The sequence below is a fragment of the Acanthaster planci genome, linkage group LG07, assembly GCF_054643075.1.
Source record: "Acanthaster planci isolate LZ-2023a linkage group LG07, COTS_SCS, whole genome shotgun sequence".
In the NCBI taxonomy this organism is placed as follows: domain Eukaryota; kingdom Metazoa; phylum Echinodermata; class Asteroidea; order Valvatida; family Acanthasteridae; genus Acanthaster; species Acanthaster planci.
Window position 1 is genome coordinate 14,285,564 of NC_141783.1, and position 24,353 is coordinate 14,309,916.

The 24,353-nt window shown below is 42.0% G+C and overlaps 1 protein-coding gene across 2 annotated transcripts; it reads left to right on the top strand.

Annotated features, from left to right (window-relative positions):
• Window positions 1-1,233: 1,233 nt before the first annotated feature.
• LOC110980830 (muscarinic acetylcholine receptor M2-like) lies at window positions 1,234-24,027 on the top strand. Of its 2 annotated transcripts, none has more exons than XM_022237835.2 (2): window positions 1,234-3,254; window positions 17,141-24,027. In XM_022237835.2, the coding sequence occupies exons 1-2, from the start codon at window positions 1,875-1,877 to the stop codon at window positions 17,303-17,305; spliced, it is 1,545 nt and encodes a 514-aa protein (XP_022093527.2). In that variant the 5' UTR covers window positions 1,234-1,874; the 3' UTR covers window positions 17,306-24,027. The 2 variants fall into 2 exon arrangements, with proteins under 2 accessions (XP_022093527.2, XP_022093528.2); XM_022237836.2 differs by lacking the exon at window positions 1,234-3,254 and adding an exon at window positions 7,880-14,375.
• Window positions 24,028-24,353: the final 326 nt, after the last annotated feature.

The following is a 24,353-nucleotide window of genomic DNA, read 5'->3' on the forward strand; positions in this document are numbered from 1 at the left end:
ACGAACTGGCTCATTGCGCGGGTACTCGTCTTACACGGGTACGCGATTGCAGACTCCTAACCTCGTTCCCATGGGTACAATGTTGCCGCACCATGTTGGTTCCCACACCATGCCTTATGCGATCTAATCCCTGGAAGTGTATAGAGTACCGAAGCGTGACGTCACTGTGCAGTGTGAACCTGAAAGTGTAGTGCAAACGAATGGAGTACGCACGCGTGTTGGTTTACGCGTTGGTTCTCGCGCTAATGCCTTTTACATAATAATTGTGCGGGTGACGTATGCACTTAGGTACTCTATAGTATAAGGCCGTTTTCAAATACTCAACTTTGGCTCTGTCTCAGGTTTCAACTGTGTTTTACTACCTAACTTTAAAGCTGTAAGCGCACTAATTAGTCTAAAAGTGTTTATAAGCGACGCAGATTTACGCGTGTGCGACGTGCAAGAGAATACGTGGGCGCGAGCGCAGCTTTTGAGATAAGCACGCGACTGACTTTACGTTCAGAGAAATATGAACTGAATTCTGCTTCTCTGACGAAGGTACTCAGTTTCCGACAGCTCGGCAATTACACATTTCCAGAGCACTGGTTATATTATTGACTTTACGTTCATGTATATTCATTCTGAATAGCCAGTCAGCATCATTTTCGAATTCTACACAACCAGGGGCTAGTGAAGGAATGCGCACGTCTTTTAAGGCGGGGTTGAGTAACATGGAACCGTGTAACCGGAAATCAACGCGCAACTTCAGTGTTCGACCAATGGGAGCCTGCAATCGGTGGTGCGTCCACGTGTATGACGAAGTCACTTACGAACCGGATAGGGTGGCAAAAATGAATAGGTGGGGTGCCAGTTTGCGCAAGAACATCGCAACTGTCTCTCTGATTAAATAACCCACAGTACAAAAACATAGCCGGCAGGATTGGCAATGGGAGACTTTCAAGAAGTTTGGTCGCAGAAAACATACTGGTCCCCCGTCCAGTCCCACTATTGTTTGTCAACGAGAATATAATATCAAATTAGTGCTCTGAAATATGTGATTGCCACATATTTCAGAGCACGGTACTACGCAGCCCTTCCACATTTCTCTGATCCACTATTGTCTGTGTCAGGTTTGAGCTAATGCGCGCATGCTCAAAACGACCAAACAATGCCTGGCTGGTCACGTAGAACCGGTATGTTTGCCGCCACACAGTGTCTCAAAAGTCTCATATTCCGCCGTTTGTGCAGTACCCCAGACATCTCTCACCAAAGGTCGACCAGAAAACTTAATTGACTATGCAATTAACAGCTATTTCTAAGATAATAGCCGCAGGCAACAACAGGAAGCACTAATTCGAATTAATACTTGACAGACCGATTTCGCAAAAAGACATACACATCAGGCAACTGCATCAGCACAATTTCATTAACAGAACGGTGCATCAGAATTTTGGCGGTCTTTCAAGGGAAATACGCCACGCAGAGGAACGTCTACCCTTTTTGTGCGTGATGTCTACTGCAAACGGAAACTCAGAACTCAGAAAAATAGCAACAGGTAATTTGTTTTGCCGTATCGGGGAGAACCAACACTCACCAAGCCAATCAATCGCCAAATGAACAACAGTAAACCTGACCAGCTGCCGCACTTATGACACGATCCCTAACCGACAGCGTACAGGCCGAATGGGAGGAACACACGTATAACAGTTATTGACATTGCGTGTCATCAGCGTCTCGATCGGGGCTGTACCTACATCACCGTTGTTATCTCGGTATTGCAGCATTGCCACTCGTGCATTCAGGTACCTCTTAATTTGGAGACACATTTTGTTTGCGCAAAAACAAGTAACTAGTACTGAATTTACACACAGGCCTGATTACAAACTGTCTGTCCGATGGAGACCACTGTAGATGAGACACTGATTACGACTGGCACGGAGACTAGTGTCGTCCAACATGAGATCGAAACATTTGGATGGCAAAATGGCAGTGTTTTGTTGTTGAGTAGCACTGTCTCTTCCACCGACGGATTTCCTTATACTGAACATAACAACGACAATTATGACCATCACACTAATTCCAGTATGCGAGCGAATTTGTCGACCGATTACCCTACGATTCTACCTGAACCACACGAAATCCCGCCATATCTCGTTCTCAAAATTGTCCTCTGTACAGTCTTTCTCCTGGCAACATTCTTCGGCAATGCCTTAGTTCTCTACGCCTTTTTCACTACGAAGAAGCTGCGGACGTACACCAACTATTACATCGTGGGTTTGGCGTTGTCCGACTTGGTCAGTGGTGGCATCCTTCCTTTACTGGAGAATATTCTTTGGTTTCTCGGTTATTGGCCATTCAGCGAGGGTATGTGTGCTGCTGTCATGTACTTAGTTCACGTTTTCCTTGAAATTACGTTCTTGATGACCTTGGTTATCTGCTTCGACAGATTCCGCGCTCTGTACATGCCACTTAAACACTTAAAGGAGAAAACGCTAAGGCACGCGTGTTTCATGATATCCTTGGCCTACGTCATACCACTGTTTATTTGGACGCCTTTGATCATTATTTTTCCGTATACTGGACTCACAGTGCGGATAAGACCACCAATATGCCAAGGATCCTATGGTGATCATCCTCCCTTGCTGATAATAGCGATTCTGGCCTTGTCTTGGATCCCAATGGCGATCACCATACTCCTGTACGCCCTTGTCTACAGCGCTGTCATCCGCAAAGGTATCAACAGGAAACGTGGTATCGGTGAAGAGGTAAGCTCAGACTTCAGATCCGAGCAGCCAGCATCTCAGAGAGCGTGCAACAGTGGAGACGGGAAGCTTGGTGAAAAGAGTTATCGTCTAAATAAGGAACTCGCCTCGAAAGCTGAAACAACTGAGCAACCAACAGATTCTGAACAGCCACCACCTAGAGATGAGGTATTCAGCATATCCGTTGGAATGTCTGCAGGGCTCAACAACCCCGCTTACGAGCACACCGAGGAAGTTGACTATCACCACAGTGACAACACTACCGCAAGCAAGCCTGATGTGACCACAGCAGCGACAGCGGCCACGACATCGGGCAACTTGGGGAAACGGCCCGGCTTGTTGATGCGTTCGAGGCTCTCTAAACGGGAACGTCACTTGGCCAATCTTCGGGCGACTCGCACTTTAACGTACATCCTGATAACTACAGTGGTTACGGCAGCGCCTTGGTCCGTGTTTGCGTTTTGGGGAGCCGTTTCTCCGCAAACATTTCCGATTACGAAGAATCCGCTCAGGGTAGGTGTTCTTCCTCACATTGTACTTTTGGTTTGGTTCGGTTTCAGATTTGGTAGGATTAGATTTACTACCACATCAAGTGACACGAATCCGCTCTTCCACTAGCGGTACTGATTATTAATTATTTCATGCACCACAAGCGTGTAATCCATGGGCGTGAGTGTGGCCTTATGATCCCCTGAACCGGTATTTTTAATCCTTGACGCCCAACAGGAAGAAGTGCCATCAAAAGAACTTATGAATACACTCTCTCTCGATGCTTCTTACCAAAACCCCCGTTTTATTGTACACACCTAGCCATAACCTGACCAAACTCTGCTGGATTTCAACCAGACTTCACATACTGAATGTTTGTAATTACCTCTTCTTCCGATCTGGAAATCCCCAAACTATTTGAGAGTGGCAGTTATTCTGAAGTTTGGATTTTCCCCGATGCAACAAAGAAGCCAAACAAGATCACAATAAGAAGCAACTAAACATGTTTGATTTAATGAGAATGTTACACTTGGCATGTACAGATTATAGTAACAAAGAAAATGCTGATTTGAACTAGTTCATAATGATAAAGATAAAGAATCAAGAAAAAGATCTTGTATGAACAAGATGATTTTACGGGCGAGAGCTTGGCAGGCACTACGGTGAAGAATGCTAGACTCCACAGGTGGCGGAAAAACAGTTCAGTCCTTGTGAGCTGCGACGGGGCCAAAGACTACGTCGAATAAGTTCGACCGGGCTCGAGACGAAACGGCGAGGGTGTGATAAACGTCACAAATACGGGACTTGATATCCCACAAACTGGAACTGGATTCAGTTAACAAACTGTCTCTTCTGGAACAAGATTCTGCTTTGCACTTCACTTGGTCTGGATGAACTTTTCTATTAAATGTCTAGCATACGCTAGATAACTGGAAATGTCCTCAGCTTACAAGAAATTTCCCGGACGTATAACAAGAATATTCTGGAGTAGACTGAGGTCATTCACTGTGGCCTGGGGCCCAACGCTGGTCAAAAACATAATCGTGCGCAGTACCGTTACATAATTTGTCACATGTTAACTGTCTGTACACCCATACATGTTCATAACACTCTTTCAGGGGCGTAGGCTGGTTTGCCTCCCCCCGGGGGTGCGATTTTCAAGAAAGTGGAACTCCAACTTCAAGTATTTAAACGGGGAAGGTAAGTGCGCACGTGAAAAGCAGATTGTCCCAGATGCATGTACATATATTTGCTATGTTACGTTCGGTCATCGCGTATCAAAAACCCACGTACTCTCACCTTTATAAAATAACGTACTACTGAATGGTTGAAAAAAATGAAAACATGAACACCTGAAGCGAAACTCTCGGGGGGGGGTGCGTCCGCAGCGCAGCTCCCTCCCAGCCTACGCCCTTGTCTTTCATCCCTATGTTACCAGCTCTGAGTTGCCGTTGAAATCAGCAGTAGAGGACAACAGCGCCAAAAAAATTTCAAATATAATTGAACTGGAGTCTACCGATTTGAAATACAGTGACTTTTCGCCAAAATATGATTACCGACTTTGTGCCCAATTTCCGGACACCATCTTCTTGCTTTTATAATGGAGTTGCATTTCAACAGTGGTGGCATTTCGTGACAGTTCTATGTGAAAAGGGTCAAGGTGTATAGCAAAGTAGCACTTTTATATATGTTCAGTACACCCCGTTGTGCGTTGTTCGTCGTCCGTCGTGCGTCGCCCATCAAATGGGTTGCATAGGACCTGCAGAAGCTGGGGTTTAACAAATGACAATGTGATGATTCCATTCACTCCTTAGGATCTTTTCCAATAAGGCTAGTAAAAATCCCACCTGCAGTACTAGTCCCATAATTAATGCCAATAATGCTAGACTACCCCTGCCCCTTGACAAGAAAATATCGCCTTTCTGAGAATTCAACCGAGTGTTTTTTGGGGAAACACATTTTCAGCCAAAATGTTCTGGCCAACTTATCCACAGTCTAATTCTAATTGCATACTGTAAAAACGTGTCGACTTGTTTTCATCCAATTCTAGAAAGAAATCTGCCAACCGATACAGATATTCCATTTTGTCCTCTCAATTTCACCTTGAAATACAGAAATACTAGACAGTGCTGTGGATAAATGTGCTTAAATGTATTGTCAGGGGGCAATTAACACTTGGTTTAAGTTTCAGAAATTGTGACGTGTTGGTTTTTGTGGGTGTGTATGCCATGGTGGATAGACCAATGAGAACAGGTTGTCCAGCATATCAGCATTATTTATTGGGCAAGTAACCTTACTGTTTAAAAGACGTCTGTGAGCATACCTGCAACTAATTTGGAGTATACAGCAGATTCCATCATAGGTATACCCGCCCTCAAAATAATGTTGAATCAGTTCGTCTCTTATGAAAACTATTAAGGAATCAAACATTGTAAATAATTTATTATTTACATTCCGTTCTGTGGGATATCGTGCAGGGACAGACAGAAATATTACATAGGCTATAGACCTAAAGTCAGGCCGTTAATGAGTAAAGTTACGTCTAGAGTAACTAAGTTATCGAGAAAAACAATCTACCCTAACAAAAGTCTATTTTGTTAATTTATTTATGTAACAAAAAATGGTATTATTTCATATACACGTTACTTAACCGATGTCAGGATATTATTTCTTCTTTAAAGTGGGGTTCGGCGCAACTGCAAAAACGAATACATGTACATCTTCTAGTTCTATTGCTAAAATGAGAGTCAGGCATGGTGGATCGATCAAACAAGGACATGTACATGTGGAACGATCAAGGGTCAAAGTTAAAAATACCACTGCGCAATCTTGACAAAAAAACACGGGCGACGCACGACAGACGACGCACGACAGGCAACGGCAGATATGGAAGTCCGTATGTAGCGCCCAAGGCAATTTGAGTTCAGCTCGATTCCCGTAATGTTTGTCTGAACCGAGTGTAAACCTTTTCTACATTCGGAGTGTATTTGGACCGTGCAGAGGCACCCCAAGAGTGTTCATTTTGCTGGTTGCGATGTAGCTGCAACGCTTGCGTTTCATAGTCGTTCGTTATAACCGGCGATGCGCAGTTACCAAAGGAACCCCCGTTTCGAGGAAACGTGCGCCCTCTTTGGTCCAGCGCGGAGCCCACAAGTGGGACTGGATGACAAAGAAGCAATGCATTTTATGCACAATCCTGCGGAAGACGTGTCCGCAAAACACACTTATAAGTTTCTACCATAGGCTAATATATACTCAAAATCAATTCATCTTCTTTTCTCATAGTGGTGAAGATTGAAGATTTGGAGTAATTTTATCCACAAAAATTTAATTTGAAAGTTTACAAGAAAAGATGATTTGGGCAGTCCCTGTAGTGTAGTGAAATCAGTTTCTGGTTTGATCTATGATCGTGGATATCAATGGGCTAGTATTGGCTCTTCAAGATTTGAAGTTCATTAATTTTATCCCTCTTTAACTATTCAAGGTCATTAGCCTAAAGTAACTGGTTACCTTTTAGGAAAACATTTAAGGGTAATTTTCTTGCTTCCAAAAGATTTCGATTTGCAGTGAAAACATATTGCATGCTATAAATCTATACAAGACCTGATTAGCAGGCACTAAATTACGTTTAGAAGAAAAATATGACTGGATCAGTTCCCCCATTATGGGTTCATGAATAAATTGCATGGTGTGCTTGTTTCCGATTCCAGGATGCAGTGAGAATGTCGAAAAGGTTTATATTACGCGTGGGAGTAGTAGTATGCTAGCTTTAGCATTTTGGTAGATCAAAATGGTTCTGTGGCGATTGGATAAGAACATGAATGCATTAGAAAGGACAGTTAAAAAAGTTGGATGTGTCTGAATTGATAAAACGATACCCAGATTTCAGAATTCCTAGCTAATGTCTTTAAAGGAAGAGGACATGCTGGTGGTTTTGTTTGTTTTGCTTTCATTTGTTTTGGTTTTGGTTTAATTTGTTGACAATGCCACCACAAGCCGTCATTGGTCGTTGTCAATCTGTCCTATTTTGACTGGGGTATCTTTTCTGGCCCTGGGGACTTGTGTAAGAGGATCTTCATTTGCCAAACACTCTGTTATGCCAAAGCAAACGTAACCACGTCGTGTGCGTAGGTAGTACAGATCAAGTGGATTAATGTAAGCGAATAATATGTTAGGGCTTCGCGTAGGATGACCTCCTGAGGAATACAGCGAACCAGCAATTACACGAGGAAAATGCCATCCCCAAATGCATGGGTGTAAAATATGGCTTGAAAGGATGCCTGCGTTACCATGTTAAAAAATGAAAGTCACAAACACTGTGGTTTGAGAATAGAGGACAGAAAAAGATTTCTCCTGTGTCTATTCTGCATTTCATCCTGAAACACCGGACTCCGCAGAGGAAATCAACAAGGAATTTTGTGACAAAGAGAAACAACATTCCCTATAAGGCCTACACCGATTGCCTTTAATGCCTATGTGTAACAATCCCTTATCTGATTGAAATGAGAGTTATTAAGGTGGGCAGTTTTTTATTCTTCAAAATTGGAGTACGACCACTCGGCAAATCAGTCGCTGTATAGTTTGTTCCGAGATACAAGCGGCAGTTACATAGGTCGACATTGAATATGTGTGTCTCAAGACATACCTGTCTGGCAAACGTTCTAAGGGGCCAACTGTCTTAACGTCATGGACACTGTGTGTCACCTTCTTGATTGAAGGAGTTTTATCACCGCTGCCACTCGTGTGTTTTGTGACTGTCTTAGATGAGGGAAACGTCTGTCTGCGAAAAGCCAACTTTGTAGTTTCTTATCTCAATTCCTTTTGGTTATATGAACTATTTTATCCAATGGAGGCCACTGTAGTTGAAGGGCTCAACACAACTGTCAATGAGGCTAGTGTCGTCCAACAAGAGATCACAACATCCGAATGGCAAAACGACAGCGTTACGTTGCTGAACAGCACTGTTTCATTTACTATCAGACCTCTTCAAGCTTATCTTTAGTACAATGAAAGTTATGATGACTATGCCGCCAATTCCAGTATGCGAGCAAACTTGTCGACTGAATACCCTACGATTCTGCCTGAACCACACCAAATCCCGCCAAATCTTGTTCTCAAAGTTGTGCTTTGTACAGTCTTTCTTTGGCAACAGAAATTAAGGATATTTTCGAATTTTGATGAATGTCAGGAAATTTGCAAAGAGAATCAATCAATACGCACAATCAAAATCTGCGTTTACTGGCGACGGTATATACTCGAGAATGCAGGAAATTGGTCCGGCAAATTTAGGGCAGTCTCGAGAAACTTACGAAATGGGTGGAATTTCTCCCTCGTTATCTACGTACCTGTGGCGGCTACAGGGCCTAAGGAATTTTGAAAAAATGTTGGTATCTTTGGGCCTTGGCACCAGACTCACACCTACCATACTGCCGTATTTCAAACCCAGGAAATGGTTGCCCCCGTTAAGTAGCTTCGAAGCATGAATGGCTAATGGCTGGAGACCTTTTGGTGAAGTCGTTAGACATGTACAGCATATCATTATTTAAATATGTTGTACCCAATGCCGTAAGTGGAATTTCTGTGAAACCGACGAACAACAAACGACTGAGATGGACGTTATCAGGATTTTTTCCATATAGGAATGGGGCAGAAGTTTTCACAAAGGATGGGCGGGGCAAAATTTTCCTCAATAGCAAACCGATATTCCTTAATGTTGGAAGGGGCCATTCTGAGGCATTTTAAAGCAAAGTCCATTCCACTCCTCTTTTGTCTTTCCTTGGTTTATTGTTTATTATTTAAGTTTTCGGTTTTTTCGGGTTTGGGTTGACGAGGCATACTCTAGCACCCCTGACGCCCAGGCTTTCTAAACGACTTGCCGCGAAGTCCAGAGCGCTTGATTCCTATATACATGTATTGTGAAGTCTGATAAGCGTTCCATTTCTGTGTATACACCGTCAGAATAAAGGCCTAGGCGACGTCATGACTTCCTGTGCACCTATGTGTGGAAGCGTTAAAAGTACACAACTAACATCTCTCATTTTCTGCTGAGGTTTTAGACTTAACAAAGTATTATTGAAATGTGGATTTTACTTTGACGACTCTCGCACGCCCCAAGGACATATTTTCCCCTTTATTCATGTAATGACAGGCCATCTATATATATAAGGAGGTCCACTTTAATCATCAGTTTAAGAATGCCAAGGAAACGGAAGTCGGGAAGATAAGAGAGTCAACAAGTAATTGTCTCAATTTTACAGAGTTTTATTTCACATTAACTTTTGGGGTTCAAAATGTCCAGGTTTGATTACAATTAAATATGATTCAAATCCTTTAAAACCACGTTCCTATATTCCTGTATTATTCTTAAGCTTATAATTATATTGCTATTCTCTTATATTCCCCCGATTCGTTTATTCCCCCATTCCCCGAATGCCAGGTCAGTGTGCTGACTTGGCCCTCATGGTGGCACTTAATAATGAATAGCGTGTGGGGTAAAGATCGAAACCCAAGTGTAAAACATCATGAGTCGCCATACAAACTGTTGAAGCACAACACGTGCGCATCACGTAAAACATTCACAATCGAGATGGTAAATATTTACTCCAAAAATCACACATTAAGCGATTTGCTATGACTCCAATATTCATCAAGTCGGGTGAGACACTAGGACCTCAGAGATTGAGAAGATAAAGAGAACACAAATCAGCTATTACGAAGTCAAAAGTTACATTTCTTGGCGACATGTCGATTACAAGATACTCAATCTGCGGTGCCCACGCTGGAAAGGAAGAGTACACACCCCAACTGCACTAGGGGGCTGGGCGGCGTACCAAATAAACTACGGTGACCCCTAAACCACGCTTCTCTACATTCATAAATACCATAAGCAGTATAGCTTTTCCTATTGGTTGACAGCCCATCGTTCTGCCGGTCTTAAACGGTTGACAAAGCACGAGCTGGCTGATCTTCAATACTTTTCCAGTGTCACATAAAATTTCTTTGCTTATGAAATCTGGTCCAATTGTCATACTGGCTGGACGGTCGGAATCTTCACTCAAGTTTGTTTACATTTTATTTGCGTAGGTCCTACCACTAAGTCCACATTTTGGAGTCCCAAATTCACTCTACTAACTCACTTCGTTCTGTGTTACCCACACAGTGCGCGCCAAACTAGCCGATCTCCAGTTAAGGAGTTTCTTTATGATCCTTTGCGAGAAGCATACCCATAACATGGCCAGAGGGGGCCAGAGGGGGCCAGAGGGGTTTGGGGGGAAAATAGAAGTGAAAATTGTAGAGCAATCATGTTGAGAATCTGAAACTAGCGTAAGCTGTTTCAACGTTTTGTTTCAAAAGGTATATGGGACAAATACTTGCTTAGCCAGTCTTAAACGTTTGTTTGAGACTGGATCAGGACAATGGACGCATTATGGCATGAGCCGAAGATGAGATTTATTCACTTATTAAAATGTTTTTGCATACTATGGATCCAGGTGTGAAGTTGATGAGCAGGTACTTAAAACCTTTTAGAAGAAAAATAAACTATGACTGGTTCACTTCCCTCATAGCATAATAGCTTTAAGCATAAATGCAGGGTTTGCTTGCCATCCAATCCCATGATGCAGTGAGAATATGAAATGGTTTACTCTACGCGTGAGGGTAACTATTTAGCTTTCTAACAAATCAACATGGCTGTACGGTGGTTCCACATGAAAACAGTGAACTTACATTAGAAAAGGACAAATCACAAAAGATCGGATGTGAGTTGGTGAGGCGATACCTGCACGGCGGATTTCATAATTCACTAAGCTATAGCGTCTTTCAAGGGTAGCTGCAATCAATTTGTTTCATAACAAACCTTCAAAATGAACCCTTGTGTCTTAGTAAAGCTTTTTTCAACTTTTGTTTCACTGTTTTAAAGAGCATTTTACAGCCTTTTTTGTTTAGATGCGTAGTACTTCCATATACATTCGCAAAACTGTGATGTCATAACAGGAAGAAAGCTTCTATATTGCATTGGTTTGTACACAAAAAGGTCCCGCATTTTGTAAATTTTACTCGACTAAATTTTCTCTTCTTTGCTGATTCATTTTTGTAAATGAGCAGAGCAATAATCAAGCTTCATCTCTTTATCAGAAATGTTTTCAGTAAGTAAATTCTGGGTCCACAATTTGAACAGGTAAACCTATGTACTAAATTATGCCTTCCCTGAATGACATCACATCAACGGCGCCTCAGTGGTCCTGGAAAGCATGGATAATTTTTAAGTATTTAAAGAAGTGCACATTGCAATGCATTTAAGCAAATAGAAATGTAACAGAGTTTTCATACGTTGAAGGAGGGTACAAATATGAAGAAAAACGTGTCTAAGAGATATTCCTTGCAACAACACTTTAAGCGAAGAGAACTCGGTGTACCGCTATTTGCTATAGTTTTCGTTTGATGACAACGCCAGCAGACACCCATACGGTCGTTGTTACAACGCCTGTATTTTTACTCAGGTTATCACTGCTGACTCCAGGAACATGTGTAAGAGGATCTTCGTTTGCAAAATGTAATTTGGGTCCAAGACAGATGTGACCACATTGTAAGTGTAGGTGGTTGCATTCTGAATAGCTTTATGCGTGCACAATAAGAGCTTCGCGTAGGATAACCTCTTGGGGAATACAGAGCATCGGCAATTAAACAAGAGGGAAAAAAAGTATCTCAAAATTTATACGGCTTGAAAGCATCTCTGGATTACCCGTGCAAAAATGGTAAAAGTCACACAACACTGCGGTTTGAGAAGATTGGACAACTAAAGTTCCCTCCCATGTCACGTGTTGGTTTCAACTGACCAATTGGATGGCAAAATTTGACTGGGATTGGCGCAAATAGGCGAAGTTACAGTCGTCTACTATTTCGACTATTCTTTTAAAAAGCCGCGCATACGAAATGCTGGCTTGAAGATAGTTGTGGAGTACACGAGCCAAAACAAAGTCAGCGGACTCGGTGATCCGGCTGTATGGACGTTTGTCCCCTTCAGCCACTGATCAGACCAGCTTGTTCACCACGCAACTGAGAGGTAATACTATCTGCAGGTAATAGGTCTAGCAAACTAACAACAGAGGCACGAGTTCCAACGCTAAATACGTCCGGACATTTCGCAGTACGGCACACACTCCCTGCATGCGACCGGCATCAGCAGTCAACTGAGCTTCGCACTAATATTTTGGTGGAGCTGATAGGGAAGTGTTGCATGAGGAAAACATTTATAATATTGTTCCTGTTCTGCACTTCAATCCGAAAAACCGGACTCCGCAGAGGAAATAAACAAGGAATTTGTGCCGAAGAGAAACAACATTTCCTGTACACCGATCGCCTTTAATGCCTATGTGTAACAATTCTTTATCTGATTGAAATGAGAGTTATGTGAAGGTGAGCAGTTTCTATTCTACAAAATTGAAGCACGACTGCTCGGTGATTCAGTCGCTGTATAGTTTGTTCCCAGATACGTGTGGCAGTCATAGCAGGAAGGTCGACAGTATGAATATATGTGTCTCAAGACCAGAGCAAACGTCCTAGGGTGCCGACTGTCTTAACGTCATGGACACTGTGCGTCACCTTTTTGATTGAGGGAGCTTTGTTACTGCTGTTATCTTTGTATTACAGCACTGCCACTAGTGTGTTTTGTGACTGCCTTAGATCAGGGACACGCCTGTCTGAGCAAAACCAATTTTGTAGTTTCTTATCTCAATGCTTTTTGTTATATGAACTATTTATCCAATGGAGGCCACTGCAGTCGAAGGGCTCATCACAACTGGCACGGAAGCAAGTGTCGTCCAACAAGAGATCATAACATCCGAATGGCAAAACGACAGTGTTACGTTGCTGAACAGCACTGTCTCCTTCACTATCGGACCTCTTCACGCTTATCTTTACAACAATGAAAGTTATGACTATGCCGCTAATTCCAGTATGCGAGCAAACTTGTCGACTGAATACCCTACAATTCTGCCTGAACCACACCAAATCCCGCCAAATCTTGTTCCCAAAGTTGTGCTCTGCACGGTCTTTCTCCTGGCAACTCTTTTCGGCAATGCCTTAGTTCTCTACGCCTACTTCACTATGAAGAAGCTGCGGACGTACACAAACTATTACATCGTGGGTTTGGCGTTGTCCGACTTGGTCAGTGGTGGCATCCTTCCTTTGCTGGAGAATATTCTTTGGTTTCTCGGTTATTGGCCATTCAGCGAGGGTATGTGTGCTGCTGTCATGTACTTAGTTCACGTTTTCCTTGAAATTACGTTCTTGATGACTTTGGTTATCTGCTTCGACAGATTCCGCGCTCTGTACATGCCACTTAAACACTTAAAGGAGAAAACGCTAAGGCACGCGTGTTTCATGATATCCTTGGCCTACGTCATACCACTGTTTATTTGGACACCTTTGATCATTATTTTTCCGTATACTGGACTCACGTTGCGGATACGACCACCAATATGCCAAGGATCTTATGGTTTTCATCCTCCCTTGCTTATAATAGCGATGCTGGTCTTGTCTTGGATCCCAATGATGATCACCATACTCCTGTACGCCTTTGTCTACAGCGCTGTCATCCGCAAAGGTATCAACAAGAAACGTGGTATCGGTGAAGAGGTAAGCTCAGACTTCAGATCCGAGCAGCCAGCATCTCAGAGAGCGTGCAACAGTGGAGACGGGAAGCTTCGTGAAAAGAGTTATCGTCTGAATAAGGAACTCGCCTCGAAAACTGAAACAACTGAGCAACCAACAGATTCTGAACAGCCACCACCTAGAGATGAGGTATTCAGCATATCCGCTGGAATGTCTGCAGGGCTCAACAACCCCGCTTACGAGCACACCGAGGAAGTTGACTATCACCACAGTGACAACACTACTGCAAGCAAGCCTGATGTGACCACAGCAGCGACAGCGGCTACGACAGTGGGCAATTTGAGGAAACGGCGCGGCTTGTCGATGCGTTCGAGGCGCTCAAAACGGGAACGTCACTTGGCCAATCTTCGGGCGACTCGCACCTTAACGTGCATCCTGATAACTACAGTGGTTACGGCAGGCCCTTGGTCCGTGTTTGCGCTTTGGGGAGCAGTATACCCATACACATATCCGCTTACAGACAATCAGATGAGGGTAAGTGTTTACTTTGCATTCTGCATTATGTTTCTGGTTTGGTAAGGTGTGGTTTGGTGTTTTGTTCGTTTGTTTTGTGTTTTTGTTCGATTTTGTTTTTGGGGTTTTATTGTCTGTTTTACAATTTGGCTTACAGGCGCAATCAGCTTACGTTTCATATCATCACTAATCTGCCATCCACTGACAATGTACCCTTTGTCGTGCGTTGATGGAATGTTTGCTTAAACGCCCCGTAACACGCCTGCTTCGGCTCGCCTCTCTCACTTTGACCATCACGCTATTCAGAAAATTATAACTTCAGTTTTTAACTTTAATTCTCAAGCGTTATTGCACGTACATATGTATTGCACTACATCCCTCTCCAAAAATGTATTAATCTCCTTGACAATACCCAAGAAAAAACAACTTGTGTAATTTACCTGTCAGTTGAAACCGTTTGAGCATCCTATTTGTTTATTGATGGAAATTAAAGAAGTTTATAACATAACACAGTAGAACCCTGTTAAGTTCAGTATCCCCATTCTGTGGGCCGTTCTGATCGTGTCATTGTGGTGGCGTAAACAGCATTTTGATTACTTTGGTAAATCCCATTATTATGAGCGGGGCTGCATACCTGTGGCTAAATAGTAGTTAACTTTACAGCCCCTGACCAACAGAAGAGTCTTGTGTCCTGTCCTTGTGTAAGGAGGTCCCACGTGACGAAACTATGGATACAATTTTGTGATTTTGTAATCATCCATTTTAAGATATTCCACATTTGCTTTAATTTCTGCCGACTATCTCTGTTTACAAAATGTATACATAGTGCTCTCTTTTACTGCTGCAGTGCCGTCTCTGTTGGTGTTAATCGAAACACTCACTCGGGGTGATACACAACAAAGGAACTCCAATTTATTTTAATTTTGTACATGTAGTTCGCGATGATATGAAATTGTAAGTACGGCAAATTATCTGAGGTTTAATATTATTAAAATTATTCATCAATTTTCCAATTTTGCTTTCCGAAATCCCTCTAATCGTAAATCCCAACCCTGTTCACTGAGTTGAATTGTTTACCGGATGCGTTGGTATGCGTTATATGTATCTCTCTGAGACCGCGTGGGATAGTGCCTGCCCCATTTTCACAGGTGGTAACTGCTTCCATTTGGGGGGGGGGGTTGTGGGTTACATTTATTTATTTCACCACTTAATTGAGTATTTGTAAATCTGTCTTTCCCTTATTCTATCCCTTGTAATTATAGACTAGTTTGATAGTAGATTGGAGGAGATAAGGAATTTTTAAAAGGTGATGTGTGGAAGTTGATGTAGGGAGTACTTCGATGAAGGACTCTAGGATTTTGTGGCATACAAACATACATGTGGTGTGACTGCGTGCAGTCTGCCTGCACTGGCGAAGGGCAGGTGAGGATAAATTGTGCAGTGCACTAGTCTTCTGGTATTCTTGGCAGTGGCAATTAATCCAAATGGAAATCGATTATTGTTAAATGAGGGTTGTCAACTGATTTTTCTTTTTGTTAAACTGGGGTGTCTCTGTAGGTTATGGACTGTATATGTGCGCATTTAGGGACAATTGAGTGGATGTGGTGAATGATAGTGCGTGTAAGTTTTGGTCAGCCAGCGGCCTGGGTTGGCCTGGATAGTTGTGATTCTTCCTTGCTGCCCAATATAGACATTGTGCCTACATAAACACGTGACGAATTTCAGGTTGTACTGGACTCTGTTTATTAAGTGTATCTAGAGTCTATCAGAAAATTGTGGAGATTCTGAAATCTGGAACTAATGAGTGCCTGCACCATTTTCACAGGCTGGGTCCCGGACCCCAGCAGCAGAAACACCGTGCTGGCATTCAGTGCAGTAACAAACCCACCACCCCTTGCTCTCTGACCCCCTAAACCTAAACCTGCTTGGCCCCTCTTCCCAGCGCCCTGGAGTGTAGAGTCTTTCCACCAGGCACCGTAAAGCCAGCTCCCAGCTGAAACCCCGCTGATCACCCTTACACTTGTATTCGGTTGTTTTTCGCCGTATTCGAAATTATCTCTGCAAAGCAGATCGAATTTAAATGAAGTCTTCAGCTTTGAAAGACAACAAAAGATAACATTCTAAGCTTCCATTTGAAATAATAATATAATAATAATAATAAAGCATTTATAAGGCGCACTATATCTGCAAAGCATTCAGAGGCGCCGGTCTAGGTGGAAAAATGAAAAACTCAATTGTGCATTCATAGTGAAAAAGCTTGTGAGAAGAAGAATGTTTTGAGATGATGCTGAAATTGCTTGATGTTATGCTCTTGTCTTAGATGATCCGGGAGTGAGTTCCATAAGCGTGGTGCAATTGTAGAAAAAGCCCTGTCTCCGGCACTGGCCAGCCGAGTCCGGGGAACAACTAGGGTATTACTTGTTGACCTCAGACCCGGCCTGACAGAGCGGAGTTGCAGCATGTTTGCAAAATTAAATAGGGCACAACCAATCTCCGAGAGTTATTTTCAGAGACAATAAGTGTTACTTTGGGGTTGCCGGGGGGGCGCACCCTGTGAGCAGACGGTTAGAAAAGTTAATTTGCAAACTTTTGGCGTCTGGGTTTCCATCAGTCGCGGTAAAGCATTTACTTATAAATGATTGCGTATCATCGGCAACTGCTCAGCGATACAGTCTGCGTCTTTTTAAGTCGAAAAGGAATCTAGGCTTGACTACTCCGTGCCAGCCTGCGAATCATTTTGCGTTCTTACTTTTCTTCATGCTTTCTTTTTTTTTCTCTACATCCAGTTCCTGGCGTGGCTGGCTCACCTGAGTAGCACAGTGAATCCGATCTGCTACGCCGTCTGCAACCCGCTTTTCAAGGAGGCTTTCCTGCGGATACTCCGTTGCCAAAAACGCTCACTGTCTCGAAGTTCAACGATGAGGTCACAGAATTCAAAGAATGGCAGATAAGATAACATAACTGGCGTAACCAAAAAGAGGGGTTGGGAACCGGGGCACGTATGTTCGCTCCCACGCTTTCGTGCACCACTTAGTTGAGAGTTAGCCCATGCGCACTCGATCAATTTACTGTGGGTTTATAGAGGCAGGCGACGTGGGACACCGTTTCAACTCTTCTTTCTGCGGATGGAGACCATAACAATTTTTAACAAAATACAAACAAATAAAGTTCACGGAGATAACCTGATAACTAAAATTGATTTGACAACGTATTGTACCATCGTATTATGTGAACCCAGTTGACCAAATTTTGAAACAATTCTGAAAAAGTGATTTAAAAAAAAATAAACACGATCAGATTTGTAAGAAAATACAACCATGATCTTTCCCATTTTAAAATCGCCTCTCCGATATATCCAAGCAACACTTTTATACGCCGTGTGACTTAAGACCTGATAAAAGTAGTATTTTCATGTTATTGCGAATTGAATATTTTCCACGAGAATCATTTGTCCGTAGTAGTGCATGTATACGTGCGTTGATGGAGTAGATGTACATGTATACGTGCACATGACATGCAGACATAAATCATGGCCGACCATCAATCAGTTCAAACTGATCAAACTAACGAAAGACAATTCGCAATAGCGTAAACATAACATGGTGTCCTTTTTCGAACACTATTTCAATTACCAAGATAATGAGGTATGTGTGAAAAACTGCAGAACAATTCAAAATGTCGATTTCCAAATAAATTTTTTTGCGTTCAGAAATGTCACTTATGAAATAACTAGAATACAAAATGAAATCTGAAGCCTGATTATATCTCTCGGGTATAAATTCAGCGAACTTTTACACAGTGCAGAAGATCTCTGCAGATGGACTCTGGTGTAGTCGTTGCTGGCTAGCGTCGCCATTTTATCAAGAAACAGAAAGTTACTACGACGACTTTGCCGAATTTTAGCGCATGCGCAAAGTGACAGGGGTGAACATAAGGGGGGGGGGAGAATAACGCGGGTATATGCTGAAGGGCTGTCTGCCCTTTAACCTCCCGCTCAAAAGTAAAAGAAAAAGTTGTGAATGCTTTGAGACAGCGAAATCTAGCTATTGGCCCCTCCAGAGAATGAGGGCGCAATGTCCACCCCCTCACAAATCGAGCTCCAGATATACCACTGAATATTATGAGAAATAAGCGACATTTTCAGTTGGAACAATTTTCTTATACCTAACAATCCTAACAATGAGTCTGTATCTTAAAACCCAATCGGTGGTCATACGTTTTGAGAAGAAAAGGGTGATCTGACTCGTCAGAATTTATATTAACCGAGAGTAATTATTTGGAACGGTACCAGTATTCAAAAGTTCATGACACAATGGTAAATATATAGTGAAGATTCTCGATCTCTTTTGGAGGGCCATCTAAGTCACGAGTTAAACTACATTTGCTATGGGGATTAAGTCTGGTAGCCTTGGTTCAAGCCAAGAGTGTTCATCAGTCAGGAGGTCAAGGGATATCGATGTTTCACTATGGCATAATGTTTTGACGGTTGAGACCGGTTAACCTAGCGCAAAAGCGAATGAAAACGCGATTTCATGGGGGCCAATCAAAGTAATATTTGGGCTGGTAATTCGTGAAAGTTGAACATATTTCAACTTGAGCGAAATTTCGCGGCAAATTTTTCATGACATCAATTTCACTCCATTTTCGCATTCGCCTAAACTATGAATCGGTCTTAACACAAGGTGGTAGATATTTTTATACACGAATACTCTAATTAGATGAGCACTGGTTTGATAAATGCACATCTTGATTTTTGAAACCGAAATGCACTTAACACTCACTGTCGAGCATAACACAAATCCCTTATTATGCACCAAAGCACCCGCAATAGGCTTACGCGTGTTATAGAAAAAACTTGTTCTCACAGAAAACAGCTGTTATATAACACATTACGTACGCGATGTCTAGTCTATACCTGTCATGTGGATCAATTATAGCTCTTCATTACTTCGCGTTCTTTACCATTTTTCCCACCTACCGACACGGTATCCCCCCTCGGTTTGGCAAAGCCAAAATATTTAACAAACTCGCCATTAAATTTTGAAGAACGATTCACCCACTGAGCATAAGACGACATATAAAAGTTTTAAAGAAAAATCAAGGAGGTAGAATCGGCGAAATTAATCAAACATGCACCAGACAGAAAATATTGACACACCTGCTGTAAAAAACAAACAAAAAAACCCACTGTATTAATATATTCTATTCACAGTGAGCGTGATCGAATGAAAAGCCACATTTTGCGTGAGGATAGTCGAGTTATTCACACCCAATAAAGGGTTCATAATTAGACATTGGATCGTTTAAGGAATTGAGTCTCTGCTTATTTAGCATATGGGTTTATCAGACCTATCTAGTTTCAGCGACAATTTTGGCTGTATAATTATAAGTCAATAGAGCGTTTACTTGCTGTACGAAGTAAAGCGTGGTAGGTGCATCCGTGGTTGTATACAGTCCTATTCTTTTTAGCGTGGCTGTTATGATGTGCGTAATTATCAAAACCGATGCACTGTATTCTAACTAGGAAGCGCATTTCAGCAAAACTAGACTGCAAACAGTGTCGACGCGCTTGTAATACCGAACTGCGCATGGTTTCACAGTGTGTCAGACTATGTTATTATCACTGTTTGCTTAACTCACACGTTGCATTTAGAGTATGATATGTTATTCTAAATTATGATCCCAGGGATTTCGTAAACGCCTCTGACCGCGATCGAAACCATTTTTCATTGTAAACACCGAGGTGTAAATCAAACACCGTCGTCATCCACATATCCTACCGCAACATCATTGATATATCGACAAAGATAAAAACCAAACTGTTGTCCCATGTGGATACCGAGTGAGATTAACGTCACAGTTTTTGCCACAGTGTCAATATTTGAAGCAAAGTACCCCCATCTCAAGCTTGAAACAGTACAGTTGGATGCTTCTACACTCGTATTTCAAAACGTCAATGTACATGTGTCATGATAATGATTCAGTCCCTTTGAGTGACATTATGTTGTAACACTGTGCGCCTTATAAATGCTCTACACTTACCATATTGAAGAAGAAGATACAAGGTTAGAGACCTGAATCAGGCGAACCCGGAAACGAAGACGAAGCCAAAGTTTGAATAAATCCTGACGGACATGGGCTCACTAGTGTCTGTGTTCAGAGCAATAAAGTATTCTCCGTGTGGATTTACCACCCATATTAGGTTGCGCGTTGAAACATTATCGACATTGAAATTAAGCCAATGGAGGGTATAGCGAGTGTAGTGCTTGGGTAAAGTTATTAAGGTTCGAGTGGATTTTAAATTCACCAGCTAGGGCCTTGAAAGGAAGAGAACATAATAGTGTATGTTTAATCGAATAGTGGCATCAATTTGTGCTAGAAATGGGGAGGGGGGATTGGGGATGGGGTTTTGGGTGTCTGTGAACGGAGGGGGGGGGGAGATGACCTGACTGGCCATGGACATTTGGAAAGAAGGGTGGGGGGCTAACACCATACGACATTGTATAGGGGTTGATGTTCATGATATGTGTTACATTCACAATCTTACATCAGAATGGTATATTTAGGGCTTTTTTATTGTTTTCCCTTTTGGAGTGACATTGAAGGGATTTGAAGAATATATACACCCCCCCCCGATTTATGCCCATTTGATCGAAGCCCTTTGCACGCTATTTATCTTTGTATCGATTGGAGCTTTGGTGTAGATAGGCGCCAATAGAAATGCAATGGGCTAATAACCTGATTAATTTGTTTCGCTTTGTCAATTTTAAATTAGGGAAACCTTGACGATAGACAACCTATTGGCAATTAGAGTTAATATCAGAAAAGTTCCCCAAGTATTTTCTCTGGTTTTTGATATTAATTTGCTGTTTATTGCATTTTTTAAATATTTTTGTTGGCTTACTGGCTGACATGACTAGCTAGCTAGCTGGCTGGTTGAATGATTGGTCATATGATTATTGATTAGAAGTTCGGTTGGAAGGCTGAATTTGTCGGGTAGATTACTTTCATAGCTAAGGTTTTCCAGTAAATTGCATAAAATCATGCCACCAAGTGTAATTCACTGTACGTATTAATAGTCAGCACTAGGAAACAGTGCTATTATTATACACATGCATTGAGTCTTACCACCTGTGATCGATAGAATGATTTCTCCAGCAGTGAACGGCTGGTCGCACAGTACATACTGAATATTCACACCTGGTTTATACGCAATTTTTTTTTTTTTCACTTTTTCCCCATGTGCATGCGCTGTTTTTGTCCTTATCGAATGGACTATACAACCCAATTGAAGCTTTAATAACGGCACGTACGTTCTCGCTACCTTTTTGTGGGGCGTGTCATATATTGATCAATTTATTGTTCTCGTTATTTGCGCTGGATAATAATTCGCATTCTCAAGGCCTCTGCGGACCAGCATATTGATGGTCATGTTGAGTTTTGGTTTCTGTGTTGTTAATACTTCGTTGGAACGAGCTCAATAATTTAACCCGATAGCGCTCAGAGACCTCGTCTCGACGAAAAAAATACTAGTAATACATTTTGTTTTTGTTTTTTTAATCGTTGCACAGCGACGTCTATAGGTACAAACAAATTCATCGATTTCAACTTCCTCCATGCCAAGGAGAAAAAGCTCTTCAAAAAGGCACAGCCAGAAGTCTATCTTTGGAGACTGTTGAGCAGAAAACAAGATGGAATGTTTAACCCATTTAAAAGTGGGATAAAATCGAACAGCTTTATGAATAAACACTTGCACAAATTAAGCGTGAAAAGTCACAACGATACAGTTACTTCCATGTTGAGAGGTATTTGCACGGTCGTTTTGTTTACACTCCCTGCATTCATTGCCTATCCGTCTTGAGCAGAAGCACCCTCTCATCGATTGTAAAGAGCCATATTGGTAGGGAATGTTCACTTTGTTGAAAGCAACGCAACCGTAACACGTGCATTTCATAGTCGTTCGTGAACCACCGAAGTGCAGTTCCCACCTAAGGAGCATCCGTTGCTAGGAACTTTGTGCCCTCTTTTGGTCGGGGCTCATTCTCCACGATTTTCCTAGATGATCATTCTCATTTCAGAGTCACATAAGCATTAGAATATTAATAAACCTTTCCGTAACTTAAGCTATCATTTACTACTCGCGTGAAAATTGCAGAAGCGGTGAGATATTCAGAATATGTCAACATGGGTCACTGTGCAAGGTACAAACAGTGTTTACGTATTAATATGCATCCACCTCGAGCAGGGGCACCTTCTCATCAGTTGGAAAGAGCCACGTTGCTGGGGAGAGTTCATTTTGTTGGTAGCGACGCCACCTTCACGCGTGTATTTCATAGTCGTCTGTGAACCAGCGAAGGAGCCTCTGCTAGGAAACTGTGCCCTCTCTTGGTCCCACTCGTTTCAGATACTGCAGCTTAGTTTGATCTTTTCGAGGAGAAATTTTTCCAGTTATTACCTGTTTTAGCTCTTCGTATGGATTCGCAACATTGCCAAAAATTTGTAAGAGGTCAGACCGTCCGCGTGAATGCCAATCATCTAGGCCAACGTATAGGCTAACGCGTGCATTGCGGAAGTTCAGAAACAGTAAATAAGCCGACTTCAAGGAGAACAGTGATAAATATCCAATAAAAAAAGAAAAATACATATACACGTTTCTCGGGTGTTCAAGACACGTCAAGTTAAAGCTTATTTTCTCGTCTTTCTGTTTCTGTTTAAGTTTTGCAGGATTAACCATTGACATTACAAGATATTTCCATTAACGATGATCACCCTCCCCCTAAAATATTCGTCAAGCCCACTGCCATTTTGAAAACTGATGCCAGTCTGCACTCCATTGCAAAAGAGATCCACTTGGATAGCTTCTTTTTGCCCACATTTCTCAGATAGTCCTTTTGATAATTTGCATCCTCATGTTATTTAACCATACAGTGCAAGAACACAATGTTCTTTTAACGGGGAAATCCGTGGGCAATTTTGGGCCTATTTTAGCATACAACCTTAACTTGACGTGTGCGTGAAATTTGTCAAGTCGCGCATAAAGACAAACCGAAGCTTCCCGAAACGGGATGGTACATACTATCGTGGCAGCCGGTGGTGTATATCGAATCACTTATCAGCGTGCAGACTTTTCTTGAACACGCGCAGCTATCGTCTTTACCCAAGGCAATTACAACACCGAATATTGCATAAGAACCCATGTTTCTGAGGCATGCCAGTGTAATCTCGCTTTGAACTGAAGCCTTCAAAAGGCCCATTGATGATTATCCATACCCAATTGTCATTGAAATGGTCTTTATTGTTTACGAACGTATACCCAGCATCCAGAGATGCCGATTTTTTAGTAATTAATTGCCAATTAATATCACACAGTTTTTGGAATCTCGTTTTATTTTGCAGATTCGGTGGAGATATGTTCAAGTGGTGAAACCTATAGCTCTTGTAGCCCTAGACCTGTGCTCTTGATATAGTGCCAAACACCGACCATAATTATGGAAGATTCGGAGAATCATATTTTTTTCCTGTTTTGTTTTTCTTGTTAGGATTGTTTAATTTGAATCAGTACCACTTAGATAGAATGTATGTTATTATTTTTGATTGTTCAATTTTAAAAACCGTTCGTTTCATATTTATCACGTTCCAAAATAAAAAAAATAAAAGTTCACAATGCACAAGACCGCCTTGAGTGTACGCTGTTGAATTTGTACATAATGAAAATATACACTGCAGAAAGTATGGTATTTAGTCAACACCCTTGGGGTTATCAGACCACAGCAGTCCTCTGGTAGGACCCAGGGAGTTAAATTAACACCTATTTAACAACACAGTGTTTGCAATGTACATCTTAAAATTTGAAACATATTCAAAAATTAATTATTTTTTCTTGCCTTGAAAATTCTTGATGTGTCAGCAATCGTTTGTACATGTATTTTCAGACATGTTTTCTCGTTCTTGTTTCAATAATCAGCATCATCCGGTGAGTCCTATGTGGGAAAAGCAGTC

Excerpts from the sequence above, each read along its gene's own strand:
- LOC110980830 (XM_022237836.2), top strand. The coding sequence starts at position 12,993 with ATGGAGGCCACTGCAGTCGAAGGGCTCATCACAACTGGCACGGAAGCA. Across the intron at positions 14,376-17,140 it reads TTACAGACAATCAGATGAGG|TTCCTGGCGTGGCTGGCTCA; the intron begins GTAAGTGTTTAC and ends CTCTACATCCAG.